General features: G+C 42.3%; 1 protein-coding gene across 3 annotated transcripts in view; it reads right to left on the bottom strand.

Annotated features, from left to right (window-relative positions):
• LOC126456818 (sialin-like) overlaps window positions 1-15,788 on the bottom strand; it is a 198,290-nt gene that overhangs the window by 23,352 nt on the left and 159,150 nt on the right. For all 3 annotated transcript variants that reach the window (XM_050092614.1, XM_050092613.1, XM_050092615.1), the window contains exons 4-5: window positions 12,881-12,965; window positions 327-547 (exon numbers count right to left, since the gene is read on the bottom strand). In XM_050092614.1, coding sequence (XP_049948571.1) covers window positions 327-547; window positions 12,881-12,965 — 306 coding nt within the window. The remainder of the gene's footprint in view (window positions 1-326; window positions 548-12,880; window positions 12,966-15,788) is intronic.

Below are 15,788 nucleotides of genomic sequence, written 5' to 3'. Positions count from 1 at the left end.
CTTCATCAGAAGCCTTCAGAAGCATAATGATGTCCCTGCAGATCATCTTTCATTGGCAAGGGGAGGGGGAGGGGAAGGGGGAAGGGGAGTGAGAGAGAACAGGGGGGGGGGAGGCACAGGGGGAATGGGAGGGGGAGGGAAGGGGGAGGGGGAGTTGAATGGGGATGTGGAGGGGAGGTGGAGGGGGAGAGTGAGAGATGGAGGGAGAGAGAGCTATTTTTGCCTCACTACAATTAATTTTTAAGCCTACTTTGTGAACTTCTGTTAAATAACATAAAATCCAGTATAATGCATTCGCATACTGTAAAAATTGTGACCAGTATTACCTTTGTCTCAGACACTGATGTTCCCAAACTATCCAGGATGAGTTGTTTCTCCTTCATAGACACATAAGGATGCTCGGCAGGGGAATCATACACAACAAGCCACCAAATGATGAACCACAGAATTCCAATTCCACCAGTTGTGTAGAAAACAGAAGGCCAACCAAACCATGATATAAGCAGACCACAAAGTGGGAATGTTAGAGCTGTTCCTACAGAGCTTCCTGTGAATAAAGTACCATGTTCTTTGCATCATATACATTTACTTTCTGTTATTTCTTAAATTAGAAAGGGAAATCTTATTTCTATCCTTTCAAGTTTCCAAAACTGATGTAGGGCATTCACATCAAACAAGATGATACAATACAATGGTCAGATAGAACTCTGTGACCACTACCATATAAAAGAACACAGAGTGATGCAGTAAAAAACAAATAAGCATCATGAATATAGTGTAATTACTCATATCAGCCTGTACACATCAAATGGGGAATCTGCCAATTTCAGCAACTTTAATAAAACAAAATTGTCTGCATCTCCATCTACATCTGCATCTGCATACATGCTTCGCAAGCCACCATATGGTGCATGGCAGAGGGTACCCTGTACCACAACTAGTCATTTCCTTTCCTATTTCACTCTTAGATAAGTGAGGGAAAAACAACTGTCTACATGCCTTTGTAGGAGCCCTAATTTCTCGTATCTTATCTTCACGGTCCCTACTCGAAAAGTATGTTGGTGGCAGTAGAATTGTTCCGCAGTTAGCTTCAAATGCCAGATCTCTAATCTTTTTCAATAGTGTTCTTCAAAATGAATGTTTTCTTCCTTCCAGGGATTCCCACTTGAGCTCCTGAAGCGTATCCATAACTCTTCCACCCCTACCGGTAACAAATCTAGCAGCTCGCCTCTGAATTACTTTGGTGTCTTCTTTCAATCTGACCTGGTGAGGATCCCAAACACTTGAGTAGCACTCAAGAATAGGTTGCACTAGTCCTACATGCAGTCTCCTTTACAGATGAACCACACTTTCCTAAAATTCCCCAATAAACCAAGTCGACCATCCACCTTCCCTACCACAATCCTCAAATGTTCGTTCCATTTCATATTGCTTTGCAGTGTTATGCCCAGATATTTAAATGACATAACTGAGTCAAATAGGACACTACTAATTCTGTATCTGAACATCACGGGTTTGTTTTTCCTATGCATCCACATTAACTTATATTTTTCTACATTATGAGCTGTTCATCACATCAACAGGAAATTTTGTCTTGGTCACCTTGTATCAACGAACTGTCACTTTTCTCCGACACCTTCCTGTACACAACAGCACATATTGCTGCCCACCCTGCCCTGTTGGCATGTCTAAACAATTTGGTGTGCCTTCCATACAAATGATGGGAATTTTTGGATGTTAATGACCTACTGTCACAATATCTATCAAAACTAAATAAATTATAGTAACAACAGTATAGCCAACAAGTGTTGAACATCAACAGCTCATTTAGTAAAGTGAGCTACAGAAGCTTCTCCACTCTCTAAAGCTTAACAGATAGCAATTTGTGTTACAGCTGCCACTGAAATATAGCGCTGGGTAGGACATGTTTGGTAACACATTGTTAATTGCACATTAGTAGGAAACAACAGTGTTTTCTCAGGTTTATGTTTAGGTAACAATCAGGAAAGGTAACATACTATCACTGGAAAGCAACTCAGCTACACTACAAAGATACTGGCACTCTCAACAAGTTAAAGGCTTCTTCCCATTCTCCAGGGTCCATGAAACAAACTGGTTATGAGGGTAAAATTGTAAATCCAAAGCAATTTAGGTGATATTCAATGTAACTGCAGTGTGTCCAAGAGATGCTTGAGCAACAATGGTATAGCTATCTTTTCGTGTTTCTTTGCCACTGCCTGAAACAAAAGAAAGTTTCTTCCAGTCAAGTAGGGTTGCTTTACGAGGGAAGGCCTAGCTAAAGCAATTCTTAAATACACTCATTGTCATTGTTTGTGCTTCTGTGGACATTTTTGCACCCATACACATGCCACTAATTGCTCCTGAACAGTGTAACTGTGTCCACTCACTTTAGCAGTAGCTTGACAAAACATCATATCACTCAAGACATGAATAAATAACTGAAACAATGCAATACTGAAACAAAACAATACTGAAAACAATGCTTTTTATCATATTCAGAATAATAAAACAATTACTTATTTCTGCAGTCAAGAGGGTACAGGGGCTTCTTGAATACCCTATATATACAGACAGGAAAACTTTGCAAAACAATAATGCAAAATTGATGGTTTAAGAAAAGCAATGTGAAATCAGTGATTTTCTTATACAAAAAAGTTAAGAGATCTGAGGATGACAGATATACATTGTGGTAACTGATGGTTATTGAATGTTGAAGTGTATTTAGAATTCTTTTTTCCTCAAGGTTGAGCTTCATATATAACATTAAATTAACAGTTCACTTCTTGCAGGATGAACTATGATATAACTTCAAACCTAGCACCATAATTTGCAAAAAATAACAATGAAATTGGTAAAAAATTAAAATGGACTAGGAATAAAAAATAACATCAAAACTGTCAAAAAAGTAACAGTAAAATAAGAAAAAAATTAATTTGGCAAGAACATAGCATTGAAACTGGCAAAAAACAGCAGCAAAACTGGCAAAAAATAACAGTGAAATTGGCAAAAAATTTCAGTAAAATCGAAAAAATGACGCCAAATCTGGCAAAAAATAATACTGAATTTGACCATAAAATAAAACGAATTTTTCCTGGTCCTACATATATATTATCTTCTCTATCATCATTTTCTACTGCAGTGAACATAAGAGATCTGTTTTGGTCTGTCTGACATAGCAATGGGTTGTCTGCTTAGTTGAAATATGTGTCCTGCTGCCTTATGCCATTAATGAATCAAGGTAAAATATCTTCCAGAAGAAATAAAATATCCTCCAGAAGAAATGGTAACTGACTTTCCCTATAAATGTGTTAAATGCAAGGTATAAAGCTAACAGTGATAGGCAGCTTGCCAGTTCTATATTTTATAATACACAATATCTGTTCACATTGCTTTGTTCTACAAGCCTTTGTACACACTACACAAGCCTTTGTGGGTATATTGTAAATGGTACCTCATGCTGGTAGTAGTTATAATCATGTATCAAGTGAGCAAGATAGAAATGTTTACATGCTACCAGATGAAAAATCAAGACACATTTATAAGATCTGCCAGCCTAGTACAAGCATTTGACGATGCAAAATTGCACAAGATGTTCAAAATTGTTAGGAAAATAAGTGTAAGCTGTATGTAAATACAGAATATGTTAAATATTTACATGAACTACAAAAGAACAAAGATGGACAAATAAGAATGGAATACCAGGTGCACAGATTTAAAAATAAAAAAGGGAAAGAAAAGAAAGTCAGCATGCAGCCATATTTACACATGAATGCAAAATCAGTCATTCCACAGCATGAAGAGATCCATGGAACATAAAACTAAATATATGACAGGGATGTAATCTTTTACCCCTACTATTCTATTCACTCTCTACATCAAAGAAGGAATGATGGAACTACAGAAAGGTTCTGGCGAGAGATTAAAATTTGAGGGTAAAGGCTAGCAATTCACCGATGACATTGCCATTGTCAGTAAAAGAGGAGAAGAATTGCATGACCTGTTGAATAAAAAGAACAGTCCAATGAACATATGCTATAGATTGAAAGAAAACTGATGAAAGATAAAAGCAATGAGGATTAGCACAAATGAGATAAGTGATAAGTTGAACATCAAAATTGACGATCATGAAGCAGACAAAGAGAAGAAATTCTGCTATCTCGTAAGCAAAATAACACATGATGAATGAAGCAAGGTGGCACAAAAAGCAGACTAGCACAGGCAAAAAGAGCATTCCTCCCCAAAGAAGTCTGCTGGCATCAAACAGTGATCTTGATTTCAGGGAGAAATTTCTGAGAATGTACATTTGTATCACAGCATTGGATGGAAGTGACTATTGGTCTATGGAAAAATTTGGAAAAAAGAGAACTGAAGCATTTAAAATGTGGTGCTGTAGAAGAACGTTGAATTTTAAGTAGACTGATATGATAAGAAATAAGAGGGTTCTCTGCAGAATTGGCGAAGAGATGAACATGTGGAAATCTCTGACAAAGAGAAGCAACAGGATGAAAGAATATGCATCAAGACATCAAAGGATAACCTCTATGGCACTTGAGGGCACTGTAGAGGGTAAAAGTTGTAGGGAGGACAAAGATTGGAATATATTTAACACTACACTCCTGACAAATCCTTTTAAAAAAATACTCTATACCACTTAAATTATATTTGGTGTAAAGACAATACTCTTTCTGATAAAAGCTTTTCTTGTTAGTGCCAGTCTACATTATTTGGCTTCTGCCGTCATATTACACCTGCAATTAAGATAAGAGGAACATACAGAGCAACTGTCGTTTGCTATACAACAGCAAGGCACAAAAGATAAAAAAATAATTACCTTTCCTCTTATCTTAATGGCAGATATCTGATGGCAGCACTAGCTGAAATGGCATAATAAAACTTATACTGATCCCATCTCTTACTTTGCTAACTTTGTGCAAATTTCTTCAGCTTCAACCTGCACTTAATTACTAACAAATGATGGTCAGATTCCACTTCTGCTCCAGTAAATATGCCTTCATTGTTAAATCATACAGTAGAACTGCATGACCTTTGGAAATATAAGGCATCTACAGCTTGCAGCCAAGCCACAGTACTACAATAACATAACAAAGCCATGTTGGCTATGTTACAAAGCCAGATCTGTCAAGCACACATCCTGTTGCCCTTGCAACTGTTGAAAAGATTGCTGCCTTCAGGAACCATGTATTAAACAATGGAAACTCCAGGTAGGAATATCAATAATGTAGGAAAATATACACTCCTGGAAATTGAAATAAGAACACCGTGAATCCATTGTCCCAGGAAGGGGAAACTTTATTGACACATTCCTGGGGTCAGATACATCACATGATCACACTGACAGAACCACAGGCACATAGACACAGGCAACAGAGCATGCAATATGTCGGCACTAGTACAGTGTATATCCACCTTTCGCAGCAATGCAGGCTGCTATTCTCCCATGGAGACGATCATAGAGATGCTGGATGTAGTCCTGTGGAACGGCTTGCCATGCCATTTCCACCTGGCGCCTCAGTTGGACCAGCGTTCGTGCTGGACGTGCAGACAGCGTGAGACGACCCTTCATCCAGTCCCAAACATGCTCAATGGGGGACAGATCCGGAGATCTTGCTGGCCAGGGTAGTTGACTTACACCTTCTAGAGCACGTTGGGTGGCACGGGATACATGCGGACGTGCATTGTCCTGTTGGAACAGCAAGTTCCCTTGCCGGTCTAGGAATGGTAGAACGATGGGTTCGATGACGGTTTGGATGTACCGTGCACTATTCAGTGTCCCCTCGACGATCACCAGTGGTGTACGGCCAGTGTAGGAGATCGCTCCCCACACCATGATGCCAGGTGTTGGCCCTGTGTGCCTCGGTCGTATGCAGTCCTGATTGTGGCGCTCACCTGCACGGCGCCAAACACGCATACGACCATCATTGGCACCAAGGCAGAAGTGACTCTCATCGCTGAAGACGACACGTCTCCATTCATCCCTCCATTCACGCCTGTCGCGACACCACTGGAGGCGGGCTGCACGATGTTGGGGCGTGAGCGAAAGACGGCCTAACGGTGTGCGGGACTGTAGCCCAGCTTCATGGAGACGGTTGCGAATGGTCCTCGCCGATACCCCAGGAGCAACAGTGCCCCTAATTTGCTGGGAAGTGGCGGTGCGGTCCCCTACGGCACTGCGTAGGATCCTACGGTCTTGGCGTGCATCCGTGCGTCGCTGCGGTCCGGTCCCACGTCGACGGGCACGTGCACCTTCCGCCGACCACTGGCGACAACATCGATGTACTGCGGAGACCTCACGCCCCACGTGTTGAGCAATTCGGCGGTACGTCCACCCGGCCTCCCGCATGCCCACTATACGCCCTCGCTCAAAGTCCGTCAACTGCACATACGGTTCACGTCCACGCTGTCGCGGCATGGTACCAGTGTTAAAGACTGCGATGGAGCTCCGTATGCCACGGCAAACTGGCTGACACTGACGGCGGCGGTGCACAAATGCTGCGCAGCTAGCGCCATTCGACGGCCAACACCGCGGTTCCTGGTGTGTCTGCTGTGCCGTGCGTGTGATCATTGCTTGTACAGCCCTCTAGCAGTGTCAGGAGCAAGTATGGTGGGTCTGACACAGCGGTGTCAATGTGTTCTTTTTTCATTTCCAGGAGTGTAGATTGCTATCTACCATAAAGACGAAATGTTAAGTTGCAGACAGGCACAATTAAAAGACATTTACACATAAACTTTCAGGCACAACCTTTGTCAGAAAAACAAGAAACGCACACCATTCATTCACACAAGCAAGCACACCTCATACACACATGACCATCAACTTCGGCAGCTTGGGCCAGAATGCAGCTATCACATGGGATGGAATGAGCAACCTGGAGTCGGTGGAGAAGCTTGGGAAGCGAGAACATGACCACAAGACCACCAGCTGTGGACAGTGGCGGTGGAAACTGTTGGGTGGAGTGTGTGGGGAAAGTATTTTACCATAGGTTGAGGCCAGGATAATTACAGGAGAGGAGAATGTGCTGTAAGGATAACTCCCATCTGCACACTTCATAAAAGCTGGTGGTGGAGGGCAGGATCCAGAGGGCTCGAATAGTGAAGCAGCCATTGAAATCAAGCATGTTATGTTGAGCTGCAAGTTGTGCCACAGGGTGGTCTACTTTGCTCTTGGCCACAGTTTGATGGTGGCTGTTCATCCCAGTGGACAGCTGGTTGATTAGTCATACCAATACAAAAAAAATTGTGCAACGATTGTAGCAGAGGTGATAAATGACATGGCTGCTTTCACAGGTACCCTGGCTCCCAATGGTGAGCATGAAACGTGTGACAGGAGTGGAATAAGAAGTGCTGGTTGGGTGGACTGGGCAGGTCTTGCATATGGGTCTTCTTCAGGGATATGATCCTTGTGGCAAAGGGTTGGGATTGGGAGTGGCATAGGGATGGACTAGGATGTTATGGAGGTGATGGAACACATTTTTAGGAGGGTCTGGAAAGATCTCAGGTAGAATGTCCCTCATTTCAGGATATGATGATAATTAATCAGAGCCCTTGTGAAGGACGTGGTCCAGTTGTTCCAGGCTGGGGTGGTATTGGTTGATAAATGGGGCACTCCTTTGTAACTGGTTCTTGTGGGTGGTGGGAGAATTGGGGATGTGAGGGGAAATGGCATGGGACATCTGTTTGTGGACTAGGTCTAGGGGATACTGCCTGTCTTTGAAGGCCTTGGGAAGTGGGAGAGAGTGAGGGGTGGGGGATATGGTGGAATGTCTAAGTTGGCTCAGGGGACCAGTTGCACTACTGCATCCTACCCTTAGCAAAGCAGTTAGTTAGAAATCCAAGTACATGGTGTAATAAGTGGAATACTTTATTCTTATTTTAGTGATGCATTACTCAGTTTAGTCGGACCCAAGGTGCCAGAAGTAAATACATTGCTCACAAACTCATTTGTAACATTTCGTTAATGTTTTGTATTATAGTATGTGTCACATAAGAAGGAGCCTATGTGCAGAGAGAGAGAGAGAGAGAGAGAGAGAGAGAGAGAGAGGGGGAGAGAAAGAGAGGGAGTAAGAGAGAGAGAGAGAGAGAGAGAGAGAGAGAGAGAGAGAGAGAGAGAGAGAGAGAGAGAGAGAGAGAGAGAGAGAGAGAGAGGAGGGGGAGGGGGAGCTTGGAGGGAATGAAGTGAGGTGGTTTGAGGGGTGAATATTTTCATGTTGCCAGGCCCTGCAAATTGTTGTTGCAAACAACAATGATTAAAATGCGTTGCCACAGAAGTATGGCACAGCGTTTGTCACCATCGAGCACTATTTACAACAAGGTGTTCAGATGAAGATCAGACCTTACTGGCTGCTGAGGGTTAGTGGAGGAGGATGCCCAGAAGAGTTAAAAACTGGGCCACTTTCTGAATGGATGCGCACTATAGGCCAAGTCCAACAAATTTCTTTGGACTCCCTACACTTTGTTATGTAGCAATAATGTAACCATGGCAAGTGTTTCCTCCCAGAGAGACTTATCTAGTGGTCTTCTAGCCTGATCAAATGGCCTACTGCTGCCAATTTAAAAACATGATGAGAAAGTTTCAACATAACAATAAATTTAAACAACTGAGGTGTTTCAAGAATGTAATAAATAGTTTTATTATGTTTTATGACAAGAGTGGAGTTTTCATATTTAGAAGAGAGACCCTAGAAGTAGAATTACAGTATCGTATTGAAAAATATAAGGAGGTACATACAAAATAAGTGATATAAAATGAACACATTTTGGGAAATACTGTAATGAATGCTATGAAAAATCGAAGATGTTTTAATGAAAAACAGATTTCAATGGCAATGGCACATATATTAAATATGTGTGCACTTAGCCACATAGTAAATGCCTACACAAACATATATTTTTGCTTGTATCAACATAGCTTGAATAAAATGTCCAATAGTGAACTCATTATGTTGAAACTACTGTGTGTCCTGTGACAGTGGAGGTAAGTACAACTCGTCTTCCAAATGCTTTCAGATATTTGTGGTTGCACCGTATTTTAGCAATGAAACCAGCATTCTGAAAGAGGCTTGTCGGAAGTAATCCTGTATGTGTCTGTGTGTGTGTGTGTGTGTGTGTGTGTGTGTGTGTGTGTGTGTGTGTGAGAGAGAGAGAGAGAGAGAGAGAGAGAGAGAGAGAGAGAGAGGGGGGGGGAAGGGAGGGAGAGAGAATGATAAATCCAGCTTTGAACTAGGTTCAACCAGCCTGTGTCAAGAAACTATTGCCCCACCAGAACAGAGGTAAAGGAATGTACTACCTTTCTGAGACTTTTCATTGGAAATACATCTGGATATGACAAGGTATACTGTACAATGTTTCTGCAATGTGAAGAGAGAGGTGGAATTGGTAAGATGTAAAAGAAATAGAACTGTTGGTTTTATTTTTTCAAACAGCAAAACAAAATATTACTGGAAAGAAATAAAGATTAGCATTTAACAGCTTGGTCACTGCTGAGGTCATTTATGTCTAAATATACAGGGACACCCTTATCTCACGAGACAGGCTGAAGAAAGGCAAACCTACATTTGTAAATTTAGAGAAATGTTTTGATAATGTTGACTGGAATATACTCTTTGATATTATGAAGGTAGCATGAATAAAATGCAGCGAGGTAAAGCTTACTTTGATAGAAGCCAGACTGAAGTTATAGGACTTGAAGAACATGAAAGGGAGGTAGTAATTGAGAAGGGAATGAGACACAGTTGTACACTCCCCCAAATCTTATTCAATATTTACAGTGTGTGGGGGGCAAATTGAGTTTAGTCTTGTGTAGATATGGAAAATGGACAATAAAGGGTACAGACAAGAAGCAAATGGAGGCTCCTGAAATGTGGTCCCAAAGAAGAATGCTGACAGTTAGACGAGTAGAGCAAATGACTGATGAGGAGATCGAACTGGGGCAAAAGTTTAAGGAAGTGGTGAAGAATTGTAGAGTGAGCTCAAGGCTTTACTTCAATAAGCAGGTTCAAGTGGATATAGGTAGCAGTAGTTATACAGAGATGAAGAGGTTGATACAGTATAAAGTAGAGAGCCTAATTAAACCAGTCTTCAGTTTGGAGACTACAAGTGAACAATGAACTACCTCCAACTGGCTAAGGATGTGGGATAGAAGTGGACATGACCTTATTTAAGAAAGCATCCTGTAATTCCTCTGTAGTGACCTAGGTGGTTCACAAAAACCAAAATCAGAATGGCTATATGGTAATTTGAAAATCATCCCTCCTGTGTACAAGTCCACTGTCTGAATCACTGTACAGTCTTATCCTTTCAATATAATTTAGCTCATTTGTTTCTAGATATTACACAGTGTGATTAAAAATGTTGTGAACACTAATTAATTATACATGCTCCATTTATTAGTTTCACTTTCTGGCTTCCTACACCTTTATCTAAAGTCCAGCAACACAGGAAAAGATAGATGGCTACTTACCATAAAGATGACATGTTAAGTTGGCGACAGGTACAATTAAAAGACACTTACACACAAGCTTTTGGCCACAGCCTTCATCAGAAAAAAAAGAGTAACACACATCATTCATTCACACAAGCAAGCACGCCTCATGCACACATGATTGCCAACACTGGCAGCTTGGACGTGTATCAGTGGGGGGGGGGGGGGGGGGGAGGAGCACTGTTTGGTGGAGTGTACAGGGACTAGATTGCCAACAGTCACAGTGTTGTGAGGTGTTGGAGGGCAGGGTGGTGGGGAAAACAGAATGAAAAAGAAGAGGAGCAGAGAAGGATGGGCAGATGAATTGGCAGAGGGCAGCATACTAAGAGGGTGGGAGATAAGAATGGGGAGGAGGTGAAAGGACAGAGCACATGGAAACTGTTGGATGGACGGTGTGGGGACAGTATGTTACTGTAGATCAAGACTGGGATAACTACTGGAGCAGAGATTGTGTTGTAAAGGTACCTCTCACCTACACAGTTCAGAAAAGCTGGCGGAGGAGGAGAGGATCCAGATGGCTTGGGTAGTGCAGCAGCTACTGAAATCAAGCATGTTATGTTCAGTTGCAAGTTGTGCCAAAGGGTATTGTACTTTGCTCTTGGCCACAGTCTGACAGTGGCCGTTCATCCCAGTGGACAGCTGGTTCATTGTCATATCAGTATAAAAAGCTGTGCAATGTTTGCAGCAGAGTTGGTATTTGACATGGTTGCTTTCACACATGGTCTGGCCTCTGATGGCATAGGAAAAGCCGGTGACAAGACTGCAATAGGAAGTGCTGGGTGGATGGATTGGACAGGTCTTGCACCTGGGTCCTCCTCAGGGATATGATTCTTGTGGCAAAGGGATAGGATTGGGAGCGGCACAGGGACGGACTAGGATGATGTGGTGGTTGGTTGGTGATAGAGCACCACTTTAAGATGGGTGGGAAAGATCTTGGATAGGATGTCCCGTATTTCAGGGCATGACAATAGATAATCAAAGCTATGGCAAAGGATGTAATTCAGCTGTTCCAGTCCAGGTCGGTACTGGGTGACAGAGGGGGCACTCCTTTGTGCCTGGTTCTTGGGGTTGGGGGGGAGGGGGGGATTTAGGATGCAAGAGGAAATGGAATAGGAGATCTGTTTGCAAACTACGCCTGGGAGACAGTGCCTGTCTGCGAAGACCTTGGCGAGACCTTCAAAGTTTTTGTCACTACAGATATGCAATCCCTAGGTAGCCAGGCCGTGTGGGGGGGTGGGGGGGGGTTAGTGTGAAAGGGATGACAGCTGTTGAAATTAAGATACTGTTGGTGGTTGGCAGATTTTTATATGGACAGAAGTGTGGATGGAGCCATCAGAGAGGAGGAGGTCAACGTCTAAGAAGGTGGCATGCTGGGTTGGGGAGGACCAACTGAAGTTTATGGGAAAGAAGGTGTTGAGGCTGTGAAGGAATGGGGATAGGATGTCTTGGCCCTGAGTCCAGGTCATGAAGATATTATCAATGAACCTGAACCGACTAGGGGTTTGGCTTTTCGGGAGGCTAGTAAGGTCTCCTCTAGATGGCCCATAAACAGGTTGACATAGGAGTTTGTTACGCAGGTGCTCATGGCTGTGCAGCAGATTTGTTTCTAAACCTTCCTTTCGAAGGAGAAATAGTTGTGAGTTAGGATAAAGTTAGTAAGGTGTACAAGGAATGAGGTGGTGGGTTTGGATTCTGAAGGATATTGGGAAAGGTGGTGTTCAATAGCAGTAAGGCTATGGGCATGAGGGAAGTTAGTGTATAGGGCGGTGGGGGTCAACAGTGATAAATAGTGTTGTAGGAAGTAAAGGGGTGGGGATGGTGGAGAGTCGGTGAGGGAAATGGTTGGTATCTTTGATGTGGGAAGCTAGAAATGGCCAATTTGTTGGAAGTGTTGGTCAATGATGGCTGAGATTCTTTCAGTGTGAAGTACAATAACCAGCCACAATGACGTATCCATGATTGTTGGGTTTGTATATTTTGGGGAGCATGTAGAAGGTAGATATGTAGTGGTGTCATAGGGGTGAGGAAGGAAATGGATTCAGAGGAGAGGTTCTGACAACTGTGAGTTCTTGGTGAAACACTACATACTGTCTCAACTAAATTAACATTTTTTTCTCTTATTTCAAAAAACTTGGTTATTTTTGGGCAACCAAAGTTTTGGCTGTAGGCCCATTTTCCTGTACACAGCTGATTCCAAAGATAACTTGGTTGTCATCTTTGGAATCAGTTATCCACTGGAAAATGGCTTACAACATGAAACCTGGGTCATACAAAAATAATAAAGTTTTGTGAAAGAAAGCAACAAGTGTTTTGTTTAGTTAATAGACTACAGTATATCAATACATTACTATTTTTACTTACCCATATATGCTGTAACAAATTTGCTGCGTTCATTTGGAGGGATCCAGTTGGCTGTAAGACTGTGTAAAGCAGGCCATGCGAGTCCCTGTAAACAAGAAACATGCTGTAATTTAAAACACTTAGAAAATATTGCTGAAATTTAAGTGTTATGAAGCAATTGTCAGTTGCTATTACTAAACATATACGAAATTTCAGAAGACCATAATATTTGCAGAGTATTTATAATGAATAACAGATTAGTTACGCACGCGCACGCACACACACTAGCTGTAGTAAAGTTGCAGTGATTAGGATCGACTAAATAGCACCATCTCATCGGATTGAGAAATGTTATGAATGAAAGCATGAATTTTAGTGACAGCTTTCACAAAAACATTTACATGTAATCCCACTCTGGCTTTGACAAATCATTTTCCTTCAACAAAATTGGCAAACTTTCATAATTTCTTAATTCTATGTCAATTCATAAGCTTTTCATTGTATTTCTTGTTACTACTTTCATTTTTGTAATGTGCTAACAATTCTGTTAGTATTAGTACAGTTGGTTGATTGGTCAGTCTGGAGATCAAAGAGACTAAACTGCGTGGTTATCAGTCCCCTTTCCTTAGTCACAGTGGTCTCAGATTAAAGCAATACCCCAAAGGAAACCTATAGCTTGAAATCTGGGGAAGAAAGAAAATGTGTAAAACTGTGTGTAACCACATGGAAATAGAAAATGAAAGTATCAAGCCAAAACTGAAAACATTAATGAAAATGAAAATGAAAAAAGTAGTAAAAAGTGTTAATATAGCAGATGGCCTCAGCTACCTGATCACAAGAGTAAAAAAGGATGGTCAGCCACTCTGCAACACATTAAAATCCCTAGCCTAAAACCACAAGGCAAGAGAAACACAGATGGTGAAAAGACAAGCACTAAGTTGAAAAAACAGCACCAGAGGGAGCAAGGATGAGTCAAAATAGATAGGGTGAGGACCTGAAAGATGTCCACCCTTAAATAGAATGAGAAAAATGCCTTTCATGGATAAAACTTAAAACTATGTTAGCCGTTGAGGCACTGTTACCTAAAAGTGAAGGGAGCTTGTCAGGGAGATTAAAAGTCCACCACAGGGCGGTAAAATTTAGACAGTCCAACGAGATGTGAACTACTGTCAAGTATGAAGAACAGTGACACTATGGTGGTCCTCATGATGTAGCAGGTGATCATAAGTCAGTCAAGTATGGCCAATGCGGTGCCAGTAAAGGATAACGGAGTCCTTGCGAGAGGCTCGCTTGGAGGACCTCTACACATTCGTCGGCTCCTTTACCATACAAGTCAGGGAGCACCATTCTATATTCAAGAGTGTATGTGAGTGGACTTGGAGAAGAGATGGTAGAGAGAAAGACTCAAGTTCAATGAGAAGGGACCGGACATGGACTGCAATTGCAACCCCTGATTTGGGCCGCCATTGTGAGAGATGGATCACTGTGTTAGGAGAAAGGAAATGGTAATTTGGATGTGTAGGTGAGTTGCAAATGTGCACAGTATAATTGGCAAGCAGTTGTTGTTGCCTGATCTGCAACGGCAGAACCCCGGCTTCTATGAGCAGGCTGTTCACAGGGTCATTCAGAAAGCTCCTGCCATGAGTTTAACTCCACAGTGGTGTATAAGGCCCACCATCCACAATGCTGAGGACAATGCTGAACCATACACCAGGCTCCCATAGTCAAGACGGTGCTATACATGGGCTTTGTACAGCTGCAACAGAATGGGGTAATCTGCATCCCAGTCAGTGTGATTCAGGCATCGAAGAATGTTAAGGTGCTGCCAGCACTTTTGCTTAAGTTGATGAAGATGGGGAAGCCAAGTTAAGTGGGCATCAGAAACCATTTCTAAAAAGCAATAAAGAATCCACTAAATTAAGGAGATAGTAATCAAGATAAAGTTGTGGGTGCGGGTGAACTGTCGAAGGTGGCAGAAATGCATGACGCAAGTCTTAGTGGCTGAAAACTGAAAGCCGTGGGTGAGGGCCCTATGACTGTACCTTCCATATGGCTCCATGCAGTCAATGTTCAGCCACACCAATAGGAGATGAGCAAAAGGAAATGCAAAAGTCGTCAGCGTATAAGAAGGGTGATACTGAGCAGCCCACAGTTGCTGCGAGACCATTAATGGCTACTAAAATAAGTGGTATACTCAGTACAGAGCCCATATCTCTTGGATATGGGGAAACTGTGTGAAGCACTGACTAGAAATCTGAAAGCGTGCAGGTCAAAAAAGACAGCATTAAGGTGATAATGGCAAGAAAGGCTGTTCGGTTGGCAGACTCCAAGTATACCAAGTTGTCTGACTTGGCGAAAACTGCACTGGGATGGAGCCAGAAGGCTCCGAGTCTCAAGGAGCCAAAAGCTCACCATACATTTAAGCAGCTTGCACACAACATTGGTCAGACTAACAGGGTGATAGCCATCCATATCTTGCAGGTTCTTACCAGATTTTACCACTGGAATGGTGATACTTTCTCGCCACTGTGATGGTAATTCACCATCACTCTAGATGCAGTTGAAGATGACAAGGACGTGGTGCTGGTAATACACTGATAGATGTTTAATCATTTGGTGATGGACGTGGTCTGCCCCATTGTTGAATGACAGGTGAGGTATCTTTGCCTCTGTACTTCCGCCTCAACTGACATCTCTGCCCAAACTCTTTGCCTTTACAAATGTCTGCTTGTGTCTGTATATGTGCAGATGGATATGTGTGTGTGTGCGAGTGTATACCTGTCCTTTTTTCCCCCTAAGGTAAGTCTTTCTGCTCCCGGGATTGGAATGACTCCTTACCCTCTCCCTTAAAACCCACATTCTTTCGTCTTTCCCTCTTTCCTGACGAAGCAACCGTTGGTTGCGAAAGCTTGAACTTTGTGTGTGTATT

Source organism: Schistocerca serialis, chromosome 2 (genome assembly GCF_023864345.2).
Source record: "Schistocerca serialis cubense isolate TAMUIC-IGC-003099 chromosome 2, iqSchSeri2.2, whole genome shotgun sequence".
Classification (NCBI taxonomy): Eukaryota; Metazoa; Arthropoda; class Insecta; order Orthoptera; family Acrididae; genus Schistocerca; species Schistocerca serialis.
The sequence above is the reverse complement of the archived record's forward strand: the minus strand, read 5'-3'. Positions and strand labels throughout refer to the sequence as shown.